General features: G+C 35.4%; 1 protein-coding gene across 11 annotated transcripts in view; it reads right to left on the bottom strand.

Moving 5' to 3' along the window:
- The window catches only part of LOC124368672 (inositol 1,4,5-trisphosphate receptor), a 152811-nt gene that overhangs the window by 77717 nt on the left and 51932 nt on the right, over positions 1-23162 (bottom strand). For all 11 annotated transcript variants that reach the window (XM_046825951.1, XM_046825948.1, XM_046825950.1 and 8 more), the window contains 5 exons: positions 10276-10457; positions 9026-9189; positions 6909-7074; positions 4691-4978; positions 1206-1457 (listed from right to left, as the gene is read on the bottom strand). In XM_046825951.1, coding sequence (XP_046681907.1) covers positions 1206-1457; positions 4691-4978; positions 6909-7074; positions 9026-9189; positions 10276-10457 — 1052 coding nt within the window. The remainder of the gene's footprint in view (positions 1-1205; positions 1458-4690; positions 4979-6908; positions 7075-9025; positions 9190-10275; positions 10458-23162) is intronic.

Genomic DNA, 23162 nt, shown 5'->3' on the forward strand with positions numbered 1-23162 from the left:
GCTTTCAAAGCTACCAGACTATCAGTTACACACTAACCTGTTCCTGTACCACAAACAAAGATTTTCACCAGCACATTTCATAATGACGTGTCTTTTGTCTGAAAATCTGAGGGAGCAGACCCATAGAGATCACCAGTTCTCTGCATGGCCGTACCCCTGCAATTTCAGCATCTGTACCACTTTCTGCCTTATAATCATCAGTAAACGATTCCAGGTCACCTTGGTGTAAGGGGTCTCTTTCCATCAGACCAAGCCTTCCGGCAAGCTTTTTGTCAAAGGAAAAGTTTTGAGGCTTGTGATCAAAAATGTTTTTTTCCTGATTGTAATTTTCCAGGTGCAACCTGGATTACAATGTCCAATGGATAACCCATTGGATACTTGCCAGGCTGGCCACCAACCCTTGACCTCCACTATTGGCCACCAGACAACAGCTCTAAACGTTAGTGCAGGATTGATCATGGAGACTGTAAAAAGGGATGACTGCAATTGACACCTCCCTATGAAGTGACAGCAGCGACCTTGGCCAGACTAACACTGAGACCAACCCCATCACACCTGTTTCCTACTATGTCCAAAGCTTAGTTAACTCTGTGACTGTGAACCAAGCAGCTCATCCACAACTAAGCTCCACAGGATGGGAGAAAGAACACCAACCTGAGGGCAATTCCTAGGACATTTTTTAAACTGTATACAACTATATGTTTGCTAAGACTAGAACAAATTTATAATGTTTCACTTATAATGTTTGCAGGTGTTTGCTTTCATGTTGAGATGTGCTTTTGAGTACAAACAATCACACAGATATTTTTAACTAATGCATTAAAAACGGGGTTGGATGGATGGGACATTTGTTATTTGGAGGTTACAGTTGTTGTAAATGAATTTTTCAACTGAGTTTTGTTCTATCATCAAATTATAAAATATTTGCCAAATCGAAGTTGCAAAACAAAATAATTTGTAGTAGAAAAATATTAACAAACAAATCAACATTTAATAACTAGAGTGTTATGCACATATAACAGAGATTTAATAGTTTGTTATATTGGGGAATTAGTTATATTAAATTCCATTATTTGGAGATTCCACTTTAAATCCTTTACTTTTGTCAAATAGCACCACGGCGAACATGCAGAGCAGATCGAACCATACTAGAGATTTCAAACATCCCTTCCCCCTGCCCTCACTGGTGTCCCTAGAACACTTACACCGGGATTCAGGAAAAGGTCGAGCTGTTTGTGAAGAAGCACTTGGTTCTGTTGGTTGCCGAGGCAGAAGTTTTGCAAGAATTCATGAGCCAGGGCCATGAGACGGTTCATGCGGACGTCCTCCTTGATATCGTACGGCACCTGCAGCAGGTCCAGCACCACCGTATGTACCCCCACATTGCGTAGTAGGCGCTGCTCGTGCTTGCGTGGTTTGGATCCCACCACGCACAGCTTGTTCATCCGGATCAGGATCTACACCAATGGAATCACATTTAAAATAAATTAACCATAGTTAATATATTATTCACTGTAAACAGATCTACATCATGTCAATGCAGTTATATTTTCAAGGCAATGGTGTATATTGATAACCAGGTACTGACACTCCATTATTACAAATGATCATTTGCAGAGTATTTTTGAACTCTTGACAGATTTTTAGGGTATTGTTCCTCGCATTCAAATACAACGTAAACATATTCCTAGAACACTCGTTTTCCACATATCTCTCTGGATACTTATGCATTATACTGCCAACACGTAATTTCTTCACGTTTTCGTTACAAGACTTTAAGAAACATATATTGGACAAGGATAAACATCTCTTTATAATAGGAGTACATTTGCCATTGTTATAAGTTACAAAATGTATAACACTAAGTTTCGAAAATTGAAATATACCCTCTTCCTCAGGTGTTAGAAACTTAATATATAAACATGTACTTAAAAACCTACAACGTGCGACAATTGTATGTAACTAAAAAAATGAAAAGGCGAAAGTGGAACACTAACAAGAAAATCAATGTCATGCAAGTGTGAGGTGTGTTTTTGCTCTTGACCTCTGTGAAGTGACAAAGCGAAAGTGGAACACTAACAAGAAAATCAATGTCATGCAAGTGTGAAATGTGTTTTTGCTCATGACCTCTGTGAAGTGACAAGGCGAAAGTGGAACACTATCAAAAAAATCAATGTCATGCAAGTGTGAGGTGTGTTTTTGCTCTTGACCTCTGTGAAGTGACAAAGCGAAAGTGGAACACTAACAAGAAAATCAATGTCATGCAAGTGTGAAATGTGTTTTTGCTCATGACCTCTGTGAAGTGACAAGGCGAAAGTGGAACACTATCAAGAAAATCAATGTCATGCAAGTGTGAAATGTGTTTTTGCTCATGACCTCTGTGAAGTGATAAGGCGAAAGTGGAACACTATCAAGAAAATCAATGTCATGCAAGTGTGAGGTGTGTTTTTGCTCATTACCTCTGTGAAGTGGACAAGGCGAAAATGGAACACTAACAAGAAAATCAATGTCATGCAAGTGTGAGGTGTGTTTTTGCTCATTACCTCTGTGAAGTGACAAGGCGAAAGTGGAACACTAACAAGAAAATCAATGTCATGCAAGTGTGAGGTGTGTTTTTGCTCATGACCTCTGTGAAGTGGCAAGGCGAAAGTGGAACACTAATAAGAAAATCAATGTCATGCAAGTGTGAGGTCGGTTTTTTCCTCTTGACCTCTGTGAAGTGACAAGGCGAAAGTGGAACACTATCAAGAAAATCAATGTCACGCAAGTGTGAGGTGTGTTTTTGCTCATGACCTCTGTGAAGTAACAAGGCGAAAGTGGAACACTAACAAGAAAATCAATGTCATGCAAGTGTGAGGTGTGTTTTTGCTCATTACCTCTGTGAAGATACAAGGCGAAAGTGGAACACTAACAAGAAAATCAATGTCTTGCAAGTGTGAGGTATGTTTTTGCTCTTGACCTCTGTGAAGTGACAAGGCGAAAGTGGAAACACTAACAAGAAAATCAATGTCATGCAAGTGTGAGGTGTGTTTTTGCTCTTGACCTCTGTGAAGAGACAACTGGGTTAATTTTCTCTTGTCTGGTATGATTCCATTGTTTAAGTGGCCGCCCATTGCGGTACATTGTTGGTTGTAAGTAAATGATTATGTATTAAGTTTCTTACACCTAAGAAGAGGGTAGATTCATAAACATAAGTGTTATAAATGTTGTAACTTATAACAATGGCAAATATCCAAAATTCTGTTATCCTTTCAAACCCTCCATCGTCAATAACAAATTTTAAACAGAGAATTACCTTGTTTTAATATTTTTGTCTCAATTATCTTTTCTTAAGGGGCAAAGGTTAGTGTGACTAGCTTATTGGTGATCCTGGTCCTTGTAGAATCCTGGTAGAGCGGTTTTGCTCTAGATTACGGTGGTTGGCTCCAAGATACAGTAGATTGGAGCACCAATGTAACATTACATTAGTATATTTTTTTTCGAAACTAATAAATTTGTCCTGAGTAGGATATGTCTAAGATACAAATATTACAAGCTAAGTTATGGGTTGGATAAGTTAAAAATGGGTAGCGGAACAGCTATCACTAAGTAAGTATTTATTTATGTAACCAAAAAGACACAAATAGTAAATTTAGTTGGAATAATGCATACATACCTCTCTCTGTATGTGTAACTTCATATCTTTGCATGGCTATTTATCTTAAGATTAAAGTGTTACTTAAATCTATAATAACTATTTTTCTTTGTTTAAAAAAACAGTAGCCCCTTGACTTTTTATTTTAAAACTGACGTAACCCCACATAAGTTTTAAAAACATTAAAATATAAATGTATGATATCAATTTCTGAAAAATAAATGAAAAGTTCACATTACTAGTATGTGCATGTTAAGCATTTTTAAAACAATACACGCTTGTATTTGTATATAAACAAGCAGTTTTTGTTAATTAAAAACATAAAATTTGTTACTTCTAGCTACCTAGCTATATTCATAATTAAAATTATAATTATGATTGTGTTACTAACCAATCAAAACTCATTACAGTATAACACGTAAATAAAAAATCCACAAAATACATGGTGCTATGTGTATTAAGCTCAGCTACAAAGAAACAAGATCAGAACAAAAGAGGTAGCTAAAATTTTAATTAAGTACAGTTAAAATATGAAAATGTTCAAAGATATAACTAAACATAATAAGAGACTGTAACGACCAGCATATGAAATATATAATTTAAATCTGTCAATATTCATGCTTCCAACATGAAAATGAAAGTGAAAATACAAACGTGGCTCTCCTGAAAAGTTATAAAAATGAGAACACCCTCTTTTGTCTTCCAATAATAGAATTATTTGAGGTATTATTAGTAACATAAAGGTAATATTGATCCTGAAAAGTAAGACTTAAGAGTGATAAATGATGTTCACTCTAAAAAACATTGCTAGTAATAATTGCACAGCAAAAATATCTGCTGTGGTCAACCTTAATATGCTTGTATTTAAATATGTACATAAAAACAAAAACACTTCATATCACTTACAAAGCTACATATATTACTATAACTATTATACAACATAAGTACTTACTGGTATTTATGGACATATTGATTAGTAACATAGTTATTTCATTAATAGTTTATGACCTTACAAACAATACTATTACTATAAATGCTTCAGGGAAGGTCACTGACCTGCTGTATTTTCTTATACTCTTCAGCTTGGTCACTGTGCAAGGGTGGCCCGACGTCAAGGTCAACTGCAGAATTTTGTTTGCCAGTCTGTGCCAGACTGGGTGTGGCTTTCACCTCCCCACCACCATCATCATCGTCCTCCTTAGATATCTTCTTGCCTGTGTCTTCACTACTGCGCGACTTGTACACCCACAGCTCACTTTTCTCCACGGACTGTCTCAGCACATCCAGGTCTGCCTTGATCTGCTTGTACGACTCCACATCACTGTCAGATACCAGCAGCTGGACCTGCACAACAACACACAGACACTGTACTATTATATACTCCTTTACTGTGTGATTGTACACAGCTCACTTTTCTCCACGGACTGTCTCAGCACATCCAGGTCTGCCTAGATCTGCTTGTACGACTCCACATCACTGTCAGATACCAGCAGCTGGACCTGCACAACAACACACAGACACTGTACTATTATATACTCCTTTACTGTGTGATTGTACACAGCTCACTTTTCTCCACGGACTGTCTCAGCACATCCAGGTCTGCCTTGATCTGCTTGTATGACTCCACATCATTGTCAGATACCAGCAGCTGGACCTGCACAACAACACACAGACACTGTACTATTATATACTCCTTTACTGTGTGATTGTACACAGCTCACTTTTCTCCACGGACTGTCTCAGCACATCCAGGTCTGCCTTGACTTCTTTATACGAATTCTCATTCTCATTCTCATCTTCAAGGAGACGCACTTCATGAGCAAAGCCAGCAAATCTTAGCAAATTACAATCATGTGCACAGTGTTTTGGGGCTGACATGATCTCTTCTACTAAACCTTTTACCGAGATGGTTAAAATATAACAGATTATATGGATTTAAGTTGTTTTTCTGATTGGTTTTCTTTCACCAGTAAAACTACTTCACCTTATGGACGTAACTCACATATGCTCCTTTTCTTTGAGTTTATAGCTCATGACTTGCAAACTGTAGAAATGGCATGATGCACATTACCTGTTTTTAATAAATATTATTTAAAGAAATTTAATATTCAACAGTAAGAATAAATTCATGCAACAAGTTTTCAAGGTTTAAAGTATATAATTTTTGAAGAAATATAGTATAGATACAGTTTTAACTTTTAACTAAATCAGGAAGTTGTACACGTACAAGAAGAAATTTTCAAACTAAGTTTTAGATTTAACTTTTATTTAGTTACGCTTATAAGAGAAAATAAGTTGATTTATTTGAGTTTTATAAGAAAGTTTAATATTAGTATGACATTTAATTTTTAATTCAAGAAGGATTTAATTTTAATTTGTTTTGTTAATGACCTTTCTTGAGAAAGCTTTTGGAAGACAAATGGTCCTGTAACCAATTGGTGATTAAATGTAAATATTTGGAATATTGGATCAAGATTATTTCATTGAATGCCAAATGAAATGTTGTTTAATAAACAATTGTTTAAATCATTTGAGAAAGTATTCTCCAATCGATCTTCACCAATAGTCAATATTAAATCATTTTAAAACTAGTAACAGAAGGGCAGATAAACTAATAAAAAAACTTTGGGCAGAGATGTTTGTTGGTTGGATTTCTGATTTACTGTAGTCAGTTATACTTAAGTAATATCAACATCTGGAACTATTTATTTGAATTAAAATTATCTGAATGTAAGTTTGACGAGATAATACAAAATAATTAAGCATACCACAACTTGGTAATCTCTAGTTACTGGTTTCACAGTGTTCATTATTTTTTAAATATTTCATGATTAATAACAAATTTAACTATATTTAATTTAATTACAATTTACTTTTTATGCTCTGTATCACTGGCCATCAGTAAAGATTAATAGAAGTTAAATTAACTTGAATGTTAAAACTTAGGCTAGCGGTCCAAATTTTAATACTTTTGAGTAAAATAATAATTAAAATACGAAGCATTGCACATACATTGTGATAGAAAAGATAAAATTATATTTAAAACTAATGTTATTTTTAATATTTATTGTATTAGTTTAAAGCATTATACTACGCTTAATTATACTACATAAAAATGCACTAAAACAATTGTAATTAATGATCTGAAAGGAATGAAAAATCTTTCCACTGGAAAGATATCCAATGAAGAACAATTTATCAAATGACTTTCCGTTTTGTAGTTATTATTTATTTTAAAATTGTCCTAATTCTGATTAACTTGTAATAACTTTACCTGTTTAAAAGCTTGAAGAACTTCTTGGCGTTGACTGAAATGTCTGAACAGGAGGTGTAAGGCTCCAGATACCAATGGAGGATAGTCATGCATGGTGAGATGCAGCAATACCCTCAGAAACGTTCGACCCCCATGACCGTCTAGATCCAGGGCAGCACACTCGTCACTGTAACACATCCACTATTATTGTATTGCAACAATGATTTATTTTTACCCATCATTTTTTGTCATTAGATACATATTTATTCATTTATCACTAAAAACTAACATTCACCTTTTCAGCACCCAGAATATTTGGGGGTTAGTTACTTAAAAGTGCCAAGGCATATTTCACTCTAACTGTAAGGTTTCACTTAAATTATAAGCAAAGTAAATGTTTTATGAAAAGTTATTGGAATTATTGGAAATTAATACATTTTATAACGATTAAAATATAAAGATATTTCAATATTTTATAGTTAAAAAACTGTAAAAGATTTTAAAATGTTTTGTATGTAATTCAAAATGTGCAAGGAAAAATAAAGTAAAAAGTAAGCCCCTTCAAATAACCTTACTTTTTTATGAGGTTGTTTTCTCATTCAAAGTTTTCGGGTTTTACTTAAAAACGTATATGATATATTGTACCTATTGTGCTACTGTAATACCATGTTTTGCATGATAACACTGTACATAGATTGTTTTCAATTAAGAGTATTAGTTTTTGGTTTGGCTGTTGCCAATTGATATGGAGTTTTGTATGACTGTTGATTACATTTCACATGTTTAATACCATTTAGTGAATTTATTTCTTGAATTATTTATAGAAATTTATGAAAAAAATATTGCCAATGACAGGATTAATTTTTTATAAGTATTAGATGACAATCTGTTTGACATCTAAAAAAATTGTAGGTTGGGTAGTACTGGAGGCAACCTGCCATTTATTACTATGATGTGTTTGTTTTTACATCTCAAAAACTTATATTTTATATGAATTTTAATTACATTTGTATGGTCTCTTACATGTGTAGTATAATTATAAAAACAACAAAGATAGTGCTTTTGTTCAGTTGAATATGTTGTTTCTTTGTTGAGTTAAAACCAAATTTAATATAAAATATGTATTTTATTCTACAAACTATTCTCAACAAAATATGAGAAAAATATAAAAATCAATTGAATGGTAATTTTATTTGACAATAACATTTTCCCCAAATTTTGAAGTAAAATATTACTTTCATTAGTGTTACTATCATCTAAGCGTTTCAAGCAAACCTTTTTGCACAAAATTAGATTTGTAATAACTGCAATATGACATTATTCAACTGTATACGATGTATACTTCATGAATAAAACAATGTATTGAATTTGAAATTTGAACTGCTTTCTGAGACAATAAGGGTGTGATTCTGGTTGATATCCCTGAACAAGGACAACAAGCAATGCAGAAAGATATTGTGAGACATTACAAAAAAACTATGGCGGGCGATACCACCAGACAAGCTTAGGGGAAAACTAAGCTCAAATATTTTGTTTCTTCACGACACGTATGTCTACACACAGCCAGTCGTACCCGACAGCTTTTGAATGATTTTGGATGGGAATTGATCGATACAGCCCAGATCCAGCATCACATAACTACAATATCAGTACAGTGATGATGATCTGGCTCCCAACAGAGTGCTTTGATAGCTGTGCTGATCTTACACCAGAGTTAACTATTCTGAGTTAAGATCTGGGGTGGCAGATTTCATCAAAGTTGAAATAAAAAATCTTCATGCTATGATAAGTGCCTTAATTTGAACAGGCATTACATTGACAAACAGTCTTAGAATGTAGCTTTCAAACATATAAAATACAGTTTTTTTCTTCTAATTTGTTAATTTTTTTTATTTCTAAACAACTGTTACTTTCTCAACAGCCCTCATACTATCGAAAATTCGGTCAAAGAGACTTTGATTAAATCTTAACATTTAGGATATGTTCAACTCACTTAAAAAAAAAAAAAACAATATTTCGAAGTGTTTTATAAAACAAACATTTCCAAGGATCTTTATGATTTCAGGAAGGTTTGAGCCCACATGCGGAGAACACAACGTTCATTGTTAATTTATTAAATGAAATAGTAACATCCACACCTGTTTCCAAAGATACCCTCAGCTTGAGTGCCTATCAGCTCAAGATCTATTGCCTTCTGTCCCATATTGACATCTCCAGTAGATTTGTCTGAACCGTCGAACTCACGTTTGAAGATAGACAGCAAGCAGCTAATGCGGTAGTCTAACCGAACATCCAAAATAAACTGAAATCAAGACAAAACTCTATAAACACAATAATTAGTTGCCAGGACCACTGATAATAGGCTGTGTGAGGTTTTCGACTCATCACTGGTCTATGACAGAGGAAAATATACATGGGAAAATTCAGAATCAAGCATAATAATCACCACTTTATAAAACTCCTTACTGTAAAAATGTTGAATGTTAAAAGAAATAATTTTAAAATAAATGATTTTTCAACTTTGCAGTTGGCTAAGAGTCTAATAGACATCACTTGCTACATTATACAGAGTGAACCAGACAGGGTGGGGGGTAGTTCTTGGGAATTTTCGAAATGTGGAGGAGGAGCGTGTGGTACTCTTTAACACAAATCATTAAAAAAAGTTTTCAATTTATCTTGCTGTAAATATACAGGGTGTTAAAATCCCCCCCCCCCCAAAAAAAAACATATTTAACAGGTTTTTTATTAGAACTCCAAATGTTACCCAAAATAGTTGAGAATCTACCCTTTCCAAAAAAATAACTAAGGAAAGTTCAGTTCCGAAAAAAATTGTTGACATTAAAAATTATTTACAAATTGAAAATTTTAACATATTTATAACTAAAAAAATATTGAATACAACTGTATGGTTTGCATTACACCAAATTGAAGGTATTAAAACACCAAATTTTTTGTATTTAAATTATGGCTTTATCTGAAGTGGTTTCGGTTCTGTAGGCAAAAATAAGTTTCAAATGATTTAGTAGAGCATTTTAGCCATGCAATAAATTGTAATATGACAGTTGAACACTACTAATACCATGAAAAGTCCTCCATCAAGCTCATCAACACCTTACAGGTGCTCAAATTGTTGCCCATTGTTGCCAATGCAACGCTCCACTTACCCCTGAAGCTGCCTAGTGAATGTTGCATTTCTTATTAATTCCACCATAACCCTCTAGTAGATGGCTTCGTAGCATAAACCATACACTTCAACCTTCCCCAAAGGTAGTCCATGTGAGTGTGTTTAGTATTGGATACTTTGTGAACAAATGTTTACAAAACTGACTTTGATGAACAAGTGGAACACAAATTAAAACCTATTTTCCTAATATTAAAATTTATTTACCTGCAAAATCTCTATAATCTTGAGCTTTGTGTCCATTACAAGAGGAAATTCTTTCTTCAGCTGACTTGAATTCTTCTGTACACTGGTGGGAATTGCGGAACGATCAATGCACGTAGTGCGCAGAGTGAGACCAGTTACAACAGCTCCCATGTCTCCGATACTACGTAGCACTCCTCCCTCCGCTGTAACCAGAAGTACACAGAGTGAGACAAGTCACTACAACTCCCATGTCTCCGATACTACGTAGCACTCCTCCCTCCGCTGTAACCAGAAGTACACAGAGTGAGACCAGTTACAACAGCTCCCATGTCTCCGATACTATGTAGCACTCCTCCCTCCGCTGTAACCAGAAGTACACAGAGTGAGACAAGTCACTACAACTCCCATGTCTCCGATACTACGTAGCACTCCTCCCTCCGCTGTAACCAGAAGTACACAGAGTGAGACCAGTTACAACAGCTCCCATGTCTCCGATACTACGTAGCACTCCGCCCTCCGCTGTAACCAGAAGTACACAGAGTGAGACAAGTCACTACAACTCCCATGTCTCCGATACTACGTAGCACTCCGCCCTCCGCTGTAACCAGAAGTACACAGAGTGAGACAAGTCACTACAACTCCCATGTCTCCGATACTACGTAGCACTCCTCCCTCCGCTGTAACCAGAAGTACACAGAGTGAGACCAGTTACAACAGCTCCCATGTCTCCGATACTACGTAGCACTCCTCCCTCCCCTGTAACCAGAAGTACACAGAGTGAGACCAGTTACAACAGCTCCCATGTCTCCGATACTACGTAGCACTCCTCCCTCCGCTGTAACCAGAAGTACACAGAGTGAGACCAGTTACAACAGCTCCCATGTCTCCGATACTACGTAGCACTCCTCCCTCCGCTGTAACCAGAAGTACACAGAGTGAGACCAGTTACAACAGCTCCCATGTCTCCGATACTACGTAGCACTCCTCCCTCCGCTGTAACCAGAAGTACACAGAGTGAGACCAGTTACAACAGCTCCCATGTCTCCGATACTACGTAGCACTCCTCCCTCCGCTGTAACCAGAAGTACACAGAGTGAGACAAGTCACTACAACTCCCATGTCTCCGATACTACGTAGCACTCCTCCCTCCGCTGTAACCAGAAGTACACAGAGTGAGACCAGTTACAACAGCTCCCATGTCTCCGATACTACGTAGCACTCCTCCCTCCGCTGTAACCAGAAGTACACAGAGTGAGACAAGTCACTACAACTCCCATGTCTCCGATACTACGTAGCACTCCTCCCTCCGCTGTAACCAGAAGTACACAGAGTGAGACCAGTTACAACAGCTCCCATGTCTCCGATACTACGTAGCACTCCTCCCTCCGCTGTAACCAGAAGTACACAGAGTGAGACCAGTTACAACAGCTCCCATGTCTCCGATACTACGTAGCACTCCTCCCTCCGCTGTAACCAGAAGTACACAGAGTGAGACAAGTCACTACAACTCCCATGTCTCCGATACTACGTAGCACTCCTCCCTCCGCTGTAACCAGAAGTACACAGAGTGAGACCAGTTACAACAGCTCCCATGTCTCTGATACTACGTAGCACTCCTCCCTCCGCTGTAACCAGAAGTACACAGAGTGAGACAAGTCACTACAACTCCCATATCCTTGATCCTGCACGACACTCTTGGCTTCACTGCAACCAGAAATCACAAATCTTTAATACCTATGACAGGTTAATGCACACATAACGGACATGACTGTAGTATGATATGTGTTGGTATGTTTAATCTTATCCTCATTTATCTTTAAGTGTGAATCTTATATGTTATTCAAATATGGTTTTATTTATTCACATTACCTTGCTTGTAATTTGATGTATTATATTATTAATATGTCTGAGAAAGAGATAATATTTCACTTCTCAAATTTTGCTGTTTCTATTGTTTAGGGAAATTATAGATGGGTTTCAAATAGAGCCAAGATTACAATTTTTGTAGTGTAAATTCTATTGTAACCACAACACTGATTAGGTAAGCTTGCACAAGTGTGAGCCACCAGGTTACTTGCCCAAGCGTTCTTCTAATGTATAAACGTCCTTATTTAGATCCAGCTAAATTGCCATTGACAAATATCCTGCTTTCAAGTTGTTAGTTTCAGTAAACTTGATCATTGTGTAGTTGTTGACTTTTCAGTGGTGAAGCCGTGCTGGATATCATTCAGCAGGTTATTTTTGGCACAATTATTAGCACTCTCTTTAGAATAATTTTTCATAGACATTAGAAAAATTTGAAATAGTGTGGTAGGTCTGTAATTGTTGACATTGATTTTTTCACCACTTTTAAACATAGAGTATACTTTTGATACATTCAGTCCTAGAGCTCTTTTCTAAAAATGATAATCTATATGGATTGGATAACAACACAAATATGCACATCTAGTATAATAAAAAATGTTTATCTAAAATTTATCACATCTGTATTTTTTGTTAAAACATTCGCCCAATAATTTGCATTTTCATACAATATGTATATATGTAGTGTTATGTATATATGTAGTGTTATGTATATATTACATTTAAAATTGAAGACCAACATTAAGTATTCTAAATATGAATAACATAAATTGTGATGTAAAATTTACTCTAAATGTGGACTGTCTGAAATCTCTACTTTTATTTCCTGTGGGTACTCCAAATATGTTGCTTTTGCAGAAAGGAATATTACATTGTCAAGGGAGTAATGAACTAATCGTTTCTATGAACTAAACATTATTTCTAGGTACCAAAACAATGCAAAAAATATTCAGTGAACAAAGGCAACGTAACTGTACATAAATTAATCCATAACAAGTTCAAAAACTGCTGTATGATGATAATATGAGGTGATTGTTTGGAAAGGGTTGTATCATTACTGCTTTTTACTGGTTTAATTTCCAAAAAGTGTCATAGTTTATTTCTTTTAAACAATATATTATGCACCATTTTGTCAAATCAATTTATGATACCGTTTCTTAAATTTTTTATAAAAACCTCTGTTATTTTTAATTAATCATTCAATTTTACTAATTGCAATGGTACAGAAAATGTGAATTAACTTAATTATCTTATAAATTAAGGTGCAAGTGTATGGTAGTAAACATTAAGCGGAGACAACAAATGAGATAACAAAAAACATTTTAGTATTATACCACTTAAGCCATGCAACATAGTATAAAAAGATTATGTTATAAATACAACATGCGTATAGAAAAAGAAGATTTCACAACACAACATTGGGCCAATTTATGTACTGAAATTACTCTATACAAAGTTGGTACAATCTGCTTATTTGGTACATTAGATTGGACTACACAATCGGCACATAAATACAGCAGATTACTTGCAATGTTGGCATAATTTGTGCATTAGTAAAGTAGACTACAATGGCAGAGTACACACAAAGTACAACATACTGGACTTGTCTTTATTGACACAATATTTATGTGCAGTAAGCTGCACAATCAATAATTGTGGCACAATATGCACAAAAACACAGCAGACTATACTCGACAAAGTTGTCATAACTTGCTGATAGGTACAGTGGACTGAGGTACACAAAGCTGTTACAATGTACTCATAGGTGCAATAGATATGGAAGTAGATACAATAGACTGAGCACTGTAACAGTATTTTAAACTGTGCATTAATAGAGTATACAATGTAACACAACAACGGTAACATTGTAAAGTAGACCGCAATGTTTTCACAATCTCAAGAATGGAATTGAATACCAAATTGACATGACATTTATAAACAATCATTTTACTTTAAAATAAAAAAAATAAATTAACTTTTTTTTAATCAACACACTAAATAAATACTCTCCCGAAAGCGTTGCTATATCAACTTTTTGTTATTCTATAATATATAATCGAGTGTAATTTTAGTGTTAAGTACATAAGCTACATCGACAATCAAGTTTTTTTACACCTGACTATATATATTTGTTTTTTAGAAGATGGCCCATAGTAAGGTATAGTATGTAAAATGTTTTACATCCAGCAAGTTTTGGACATTTTAAATTTTAGCTCTTAATATAAAAGACAAGAAACAAAAGAAATACACAGATGGGCAGGGCATAAAAATCTTACAAGATATTTATTAATAAAGGCCATATTTCTTACACAAATATTTTTTGATGTGACATAATATTCTCATCTTCCTGCCATGTTTATTTATGCACTTGTCATACTTCAAAACTAAGATTTGAAATCCCTCTTTGGAGAATTTTACCACCAGCTCAGATAGCAAAAACTTCACAGCAGTTTTCACTTCATCATCATTGAAGTGCTTTCCACTAAGATGAAATGCCAAAGCCAAATCTTGAATCCACCAAATCTTTAAAAATATCCGACATTCGACAATTGGATCTTGAATCTGCCTAAATTACCACACACTAACTATTGGACAGAAATCATGTCACTATTTCCAGTTCCCCAACATAGCGGCAGGTGAAATCTTGCTTATGCAAAACTAATCTTGCGTATTTCTTCGTCTTCATGTTGTGATGGTCGATCGATACTGGAGTAGTAGTAATGGAAACAGAAGTGACCGAACTAAAACTAGTTCTTTATTGTATGAGCATTACCATCGTCAGGTTAGTAGCTGTCGACCCAAAATCCAAGCTTCTTTTTCGGACATTAGCAATTTTTCACTGTACCAAAAATCAGTAATACTACAGTACTTATTCTATCTATGCAGGTGTTTAAACACACAAAGTAAAAAATAGCACTTTTGTAGCCATCGGTAATTTCCTTATTGCCGATCAACTGTTGTCCGCAAATAATCGCAGCAAACTTGTGCAATCTTAACCCTTTGCGGTCGGTCGTCGACTATAGGTCGACCGCGGCAGTTTTGCTGAACGCTCGCATGTCGACAATAGGTCGACCGGATAATGTCACTGCTTGTTTGTCCATTTCTAACCTATTGCTGTTCGGTATTTGAGTTATTCGATACTTTGGACTTCTATTTTGGTTACGTGAATGCTACGTCGATCTTTATTCACGATATAGGAGGCATTGGAAGTGAAAATAGAAGACCAATACAACTGACGACTGCACTTGCGCCGTGTTTACAAATATGGCTGGTCCAAGTACAAGTTTTACTGACGATGACGAAATATTAGATGAATTAGATGATTGTGATAGTATTTTCAGTGAAATCAAATCAAAATCAAATCAAAACATCCTTTAATAAACATGTTCATTGAGAACAGAAATGGTGTGTCAATTATACATAGTCATAATTCAAAATCACATAGAGATACAAATTATACATTTGTAAATGAGTCAGTGAAATGTTTTAACAGATAAAGCGTTCTTTGGAAATCGTTTTAGTCATGTTGAAGGAACTCGTTGATGGGAGTAAAAATGGACGTTCGGCCAACCAGGCTGTGAAGTCTTGATTTCAGCTTGCTTATTCCACTTCCTGTTCTTATGTCCCTTGGTAGACGGTTGAAGAATTTAGCACCTTCTATATGTGGTTTTTTTCTCATATTGAGTGAGGCGATGTGCTGGGAGGTTGTAGAGGTTGGCATTACGTGTGCAGTAGGTGTGTAGATCCGATCCTCTCAAGAGATCTTCTCCATCCACGTACATCACAACTTCTTTGATGTAGAGTCCAACAATCGTTAAGATATTTAATGATTTAAATGCTTCCCTGCAACTGTCAAGTCGTTGCAGTCCGGCTAAAGTTCTGACTGCCTTTTTTTGAATGACCAGGATTTTCTCGATGTTTTCTGCAGAAGCTGCACCCCAGACGGCAAGGCCATACCTTAAGTGTGTTTCGAAGAGTGCAAAAATATGCAGTTCTTGCTGTTGCTAGGTCACTAATGGCCTTAATTTGTTTAATTGCATAGACACTAGTGTTTAATTTTTTACAAAGATTTTCTATGTGTGGGGTCCAGCATAACATGTTGTCTAGAGTTATGCCTAGAAATTTCACTTGGCTTTCCAAGGTGACGCCTGGTATCTGTGGTACATCTTCGTTTCGGTGCCCAAATCCAACTTGGTTTAGTTTTTGTAGGGTTGACGACCAGGTCATTGTTATGGCAGTACTGATAGGCCATGTTAAGAGCTATGTATGCGGTAACGGCTAATTTATCAGTTGTTTTGTCATTTAGTAGCAGTGTGTATCATCCGCATACATGATGGTAAAACAGTGGTCCTGAAGAAGTTGGGGCATGTCATTAGTGAATAAACGAAGAGGACTGGGCCCAGCACAGAGCCTTGAGGTACGCCACGGGTTTACTGGCAATGTATTTGATTGCACATGTTTGGTAATGCCATTTTCTGTGTGCTTGAGCTCCACCAGTTGGTGTCGTCCAGTTAGGTAGCTTTTGAACCAGTCTTTGGCTTTCCCTGATATGCCTAAGGCTTCCAGTTTTGTTATAATGAGGGTCATGGCTCAAGCAGTCGAATGCCTTTGAAAAAATCTAAAAAAGTGCAGTAGAAAGTTTTCGCTGTTCGAGGTCGTCAATAACAGATTCTATGAGTTTAATCATGGCTGTTGTTGTTGACTTGCCCTTAATAAAGCCATGCTGTGCGTTTGTGAGGAGACAGTTTTCGTTTGCAGTATGTCAGGAGTCTTTTAAGGACTATTCTTTCACATAGCTTTGAAAATGTTGATATTAGGGAGATCGGTCGATAGTTGCTAGCAGTGGCTGGGCAACCCTTTTTGTGTTTTGGATACACCTTGGAGATTTTCATTCCTGATGGAAAAAGTCCTTGATCAAACGATTTATTGAATATAACTACCAGTGGTGTGCTAAGTTCATTGATACAGTGCTTTAAAAGTTTTGGTGATATTTCATCATTGCCGGAAAGAACTTTTTGGTTTGAGATGTTTTACTATTTCTTTAATTTCTTTGTCAGTAGTGTGAGGCAGGGTTGAGAATGTGTGATTTAATGTTTTTTGTGAATGGGCTATTGCATTTGATCTCTTTTTATTACTTTTTAAGGTTTCCTCCGCGATGCTGGTGAAGAATTTGTTTAGGTGGTCTGCAATTTTTCCTGGCATCTCGGACTATTTCACCTTCTTATTTGGAAATTTATTTCATGTGACTGTTTTTTCTTGACTCTTACATTGTTTATAACATCCCAAACAGCCTTGGACTTGTTGTCAGAATCATTAATGTAATTTTTAGATGCCCTCCTTTCTTAATGACTTAAGCCCTCAAGTCATATGTTTTTTTCACTTCAGCGGCTTGTCTCTTGTCGTTAGGGTCTCCTGTTACTTTCATAATGATGTTTAGAGCTTTTAGGTAACTGTTTTTTAGTTTTAAAAGCATCTGCATCTGCAAAGTGTTTTGGGTTTAAGTCTGTGTTTTTGCCTTTTCTTTATTTTAGGGCAGTGCCGTGTTGAAGGATAGGGACAGTTTAGCGCTAAAAATATTATATGCTTCTTCTGCTGTCGGGGCATAGATGACAGGTTGCCAGTCCTCTTCTTGAAGTAAAGCTTTCAACGTGTCAAGATTTCGTCGTTTTAGGCATCGGTTAAAGTATTTGTGGTCTTTGTGGTTTTGGTTTCTTCCGGGTAAGTTATATTGCACATTTGGGCTGTGTGGTCTGAGAGGCCAGCATTTATTACACTTGCATCAACATCTGTCGAGTCAAGGTTAGTACAATACAGTCTATGGATGTTTCAGAGTGAGCTGTTATTCTAGTAGGAGGTAAGTCCAACCCTTGTCAAATTATGGAGAGCTAAAACTTCATTCAGTTTAATTGTCTTTATGTCAGGGTTGATGCTGTCAATGTTGATGTCACCCATAAGGACTAATGGTAAGTTCTCAGTTTTTGTTTCCTCAATTACTTGTGAGAGTATGTTTAACCCATCATCCAAGTTCCCGCTGGTGATCTGTAACACTCCCATTACATGAATAATTTCTTCTGTCTACCTTGATCTTTATCAGCGCAAGTTCACATGCGATTTCTTCACAGTACTGGTGTATGTCAATGGATTCTGAATATTCTTGTAAGGTTTGATTAACATAGATAGCTACACCACCTTGTTTGTGTGTTTTTCCTGCTGAAATGAGCCTTTAAACTGTAGTTGGGAATGTGGCAACATCCTTCGATTTGTTCTTGCTTAAGGCCATGTTTCTGTCAAGATTATAATTTCAGGATTGGTATCTTCTATTAGATGGAGGAGTCTGTCTATTTTATTAGAGACACCCTGGATATTTTGGTGAAGGATACTTAATCTGGTTTGTTTTGAGGCTGGCTTGTCTCTAAAAAATAGGTGGATGTGCTGGGATAGTTGACATTGTGTCCAGTAGACATGAAGTCTTTATTGGTATTGGAATGCAGGCTAGTTGGTTTATTAAAAGAGTGGTTTATTTTTGTGTAGAAATCAATGTGTTTCCTGAAAAAATCCTCCAGGTCTTCGTCAACGGGTCGTATTCGTGCAGTTATTGGGGGTTCTTTCCCGGTTCTTGAAGGACATGTTGACACGTATGGTTCTTTTATTTTTATTGGGGGGGGAGTTGTGATTGTCTTGGGGGGTTTGGCCTTTCAGTAAGGTTTTCTGCATGGGAAAGTGGCGGCTTTCATCTTTTGCACTTGAAGGGGAGACACTGAATTTGTTCTCTTCTTTCTTATTGACAACTGGTTTTTCTTGCATTATTGTGGTACCTTTTATGTTTGTGTGAGGGGGTTTTTGAACAATACGTGCATTCCTCTGCATTTTTCGTAAGTGTTAGGTTCTTTATTATTGCTTCCAGACCTTTTAAACTTTTCTTCCATGGCATTATGGCTGTTTTTTTAAGAGTCCGATTTCCAAGAGAACTGAGGGGAAGGTATTATTTGTTTGATAGTCAGGGGCCAATGTTTGAGTTCCTGTAGTCCTGAGCCTCCTGTCAGTTTTTTCAGGTGTATGTTGCTGCAGTGTCATAATTTTTACTCTCTAGTTCTTCAATCTTATTTTTCATAGTCTTTAATAAGTTCGATCTGTTTTCCGTCATGGTCCTCAAAAATAGTTTGTGCTTCAACCACATACAGTTTTTCCTTGGTCAACTGTGCTTCGAGCTCGGATATCTTTTCTTGGAGCCTTTCCATATGTGCGACATACTTTCTTTCGCAGTTTTCTAACTCCTCTACTTTGGCTTCTAGACTATTCAGTTTGTCTTGGAGTCTATGATTTTCATTTTTTAAGTAGTTGTTTTCCTGGAGTAAAGCGGATCCGATTTTGGCGGCTACTATCAAGCTTTCCTCGCTACTCTGTGTGTCACATTCTGTCAGACTTTTTTTCGAGTTCTTGGAGTGAGTTGCTTAAAGGGGTTTAAGTTCAGAGTTGTTTGTTTATATGGGGTTTAGTTTGAGGGAGGTCCTGTGAGACAGATTCCGCCATTACTAGGGCTTCATTAAATTTTTTGTTTTTAAAATTGTTGGTTTTTTTGTTTCCCATGTATGTGCTTGTATTCTGTGTATAGGCATATGTCATTTTGTCTGATAATGGCGGTGGTGTCTTCCCCAAAAAAATGTAACTGTGTATTTCATAGTTTTTGTTGTTTTCTGTAATTTCTTTTATTTGTGCTGGCCAGTAGGGGTAACCTTTAATTTGGCAAAGACTAAAAGTGCCAACTTGATATAGAGAATTATTGTTTGTTGCCATCTTGATTAGAGGTGGGGCAGATTGATTAAATTCCAATAAATAAAGGTATTAAGGTCCTTCAGTAATTGGTGTGCTACTAGCAGTGAGCACATGTGCTGTTGTTGCGTGCGTCCACAACTTCAAGGCACTGCTTGATTCCAGTTCAAATACAGTTTTTATGCCAGTATTGTTTGATTCCTATTTCAATTTGTAGAGTTTAAATACAGTTTATTAAGCCTTTTTTAGCCTTAATTTATATAGATTGAAATACAGTTTTTTAGGCCAGGTTTGTCTGCTTCCTATTGTTAATTTTTAAACTTGAAATCATTAGCAACTACTCAATTCATCACCATGATACCAAGTTAAACCCTACCAATAAAACTACTAAACATGTCTGTCAAGTAATAATAATAATTATGCTATTAACTTTCACAAAACCGTAGGATTAAAAGAAAAATTAGATTAATGTCACAATGGAAAACTGTTTTTTATAACGAGGTTTGACAGATTCCTCGTGGTTAATGTTTTTAAATGTCAAAATGGAAAACTGTTTTTTTATAACGAGGTTTGACAGACTCGTGGTTTAATGTTTTTAGATGTCAAAATGGAAAACTGTTTTTTATAACGAGGTTTGACAGACTCCTCGTGGTTAATGTTTTTTCATGCGTCAGGTTGTAAGAGAATCAAGGTCAGGTGGGAAGCAGGTCTGTTGAATGTTGTCAGCTGTATAAGCTGCTGTCAGTAGGTCAGGTGTGGAATGTTGACGCTGTCAGCACAGTCAGCACTGTTTCCAGTTGTCACCATATGGCTTGAGTTTATTCAGTGGTTTTAGGTAAAGTATTCTAGACTGTGTAAATACAATTTTTTGACTTGTAGTGTTTTATAAGCTTGTTATTATGGTTTCATTGGTGATAAAGTTCTTTTATTGAAAAAAATGCTTGAGATTAGATTGCAGTTTAGTTCTTTAGTTCTTCTTGTGTTACAGTTAGTTTCTTATTGTTATCTTGAATTCTTGAGTAGATTAATTTTCTTCAAGTTTTTATGGTGAAAATGGACTTACAGTAGTTCCAGGTAAATATCTGCACACGTGAGTAAATATTTGTTGTTGAAATACACACTTAAGTACACTTTTAACTGGGAGCCACTTCACTTTGACTGTAGTCAGTCAGCCATGTTGGTTTTTTTTTTTTTTTAATTAGTATCCAAAATGAAAAACAGATTATTAAAGAAGACCGTGATAGTGATTGTAAGTTGAATCATAGTGAAAATTCTTCTGAAAACATTGTGGTAAATGACGGTAACCTAGTCGCCGGTAACCTAGACGACGAAAGTGATGTGTTTAGATTGGAAACTTTAGGTAATGATGGGGAAGAATTTGATCAATTCGTGGATAATGTGATAGAAGTAGGACAAGGAGATGCAAATAATACAGTTAGGCCTAGGCTACAAACTAGTAGACTAAGAGGAAGAGCTAGACATGTTACCCAAAGTAGGTCTAGGGCTGGACTAAGGCAAAATTATAATATATATAATGTATTATATAATGAATAACATGTATCTGATGAGATCCTAGTGCCTTTTCACCTGTATTCATGTAATTTTGGTTTATTACATATGTATAAGAAAATAAAAATTATGTTTTTATAATTTTATACTTCTTTTATATATTTTTAAATGTTACTTAAAGTTATAAAAAATACTATAAAATAATTTAAACATTCTTTTTAAGTTATTTATATTGATATATAAAGAGAAAAAAATAAAAAAGTTGCAGAAAAAGGGATTTAAAACTTGCATTTGTGTATTGTCAAAGAACTGTAAACTAACAGAAATTAAATACGACCTGAGGACAGTCGAAGCAATTTTTATTGAGACCTCAAAGGGTTAATTATATCAAATAAGAAATATGATCAAAATATTATTACGAATACTATTGTAATTATTTTACCTACCTACTTTCTTTAAAATAGAAACACATTTAGAAGATCAGTAATTTGCATACTACAGATCAGCTGTCGCACACAAATAAACTTGTTTTAAGATTCGGTGGATTCGAGATTCAGCTTCAACACATCACTGGTCTTTACATTGTGAAATTGTTATTTTCTAAGTGTATTTTAAGCACTTCCGTTGATTTTATTCATTAATTTATTGGAAAATATTGATATGGAGTGAAAAGAAAAACTATCAAGAATCATCAATTTCCTGTCCATTTTTAATCCCTCCAGATGGAACACAATATTTTAATGTAATACATTCCAGATGAGGGCGCCTTTCCTCAAGTGATCCAATATAACTTTAGTACCATAGCTCCCAGACAGTACAAAATTATACTGACCTCAAAGAATGCAGTATGATTTTTTAATATATATTCAATATAATGACAAGTAAAGTTGATCAGCTCTGGCCCACTCAATAATTTATAAAGCCTTCTGGTTTCTAAATATTATGGAGGAAAACATTTGAAAATTAGAAACAACAACCTGTTGCAGTCACTATGCATACACAACAAACAGAAGTACAAAGTTACATAGAGACGAGAAAACAAAAAATAAACAAAATGTTTTCCATGCACATCAACATGTTTTACCATTGTCATCTTCAACCTCTAACTCCATGGTAGCTAAAACAGAACATTGTAAAAGTATTGCTAATGAAATTATTCCATTAATTATCCACCATTTAGTTTTCACATGTAAAAATAAGAAGAAATTGTGTATTTGAACCTTTACTCTACACCATGTTCAATTACAAAACACTATGACTAATGACATTTTTTAATAGAAATCCTTTTTTGTACAACACTGTAGTTGATGGATTTAAGTCAAATTCACTTATACATTAAAACACTTTAAATTAAGCTTTTAATTTGCTTAGTTCATCTTCTGACATTATCCATTAAAATAAGAAGTATTGAGAATATTTTGAAAGTTTTTTTAATATAAAAACATAATGCCTTCCACAGTAGCAAACATCAACATCGCTGCTGAAATCAGAATACAAATCATAAAGTGAAAAATCATTGATACCTAAACCTAAGAAATTAGTACAAATGGCACAGATAAATCAAATGGAGGAAATATTAATGTTGGAGCTCAAGCTCTTTGCATCAAACAAAAATTTTGCTGTTGCTAACTTTCGTCTAACGTGTATGAAATAGTTTTTTTTTTAATTTGTAAAGCTATTATAGAAGTATCATCAGCATATATGAGAATTTGAACTTGGATAGAAGTTCTGGGAGATCATTAAAGTACATGGTACAAAGAACACCA

This window comes from Homalodisca vitripennis, chromosome X (genome assembly GCF_021130785.1).
Source record: "Homalodisca vitripennis isolate AUS2020 chromosome X, UT_GWSS_2.1, whole genome shotgun sequence".
Lineage (NCBI taxonomy): Eukaryota > Metazoa > Arthropoda > Insecta > Hemiptera > Cicadellidae > Homalodisca > Homalodisca vitripennis.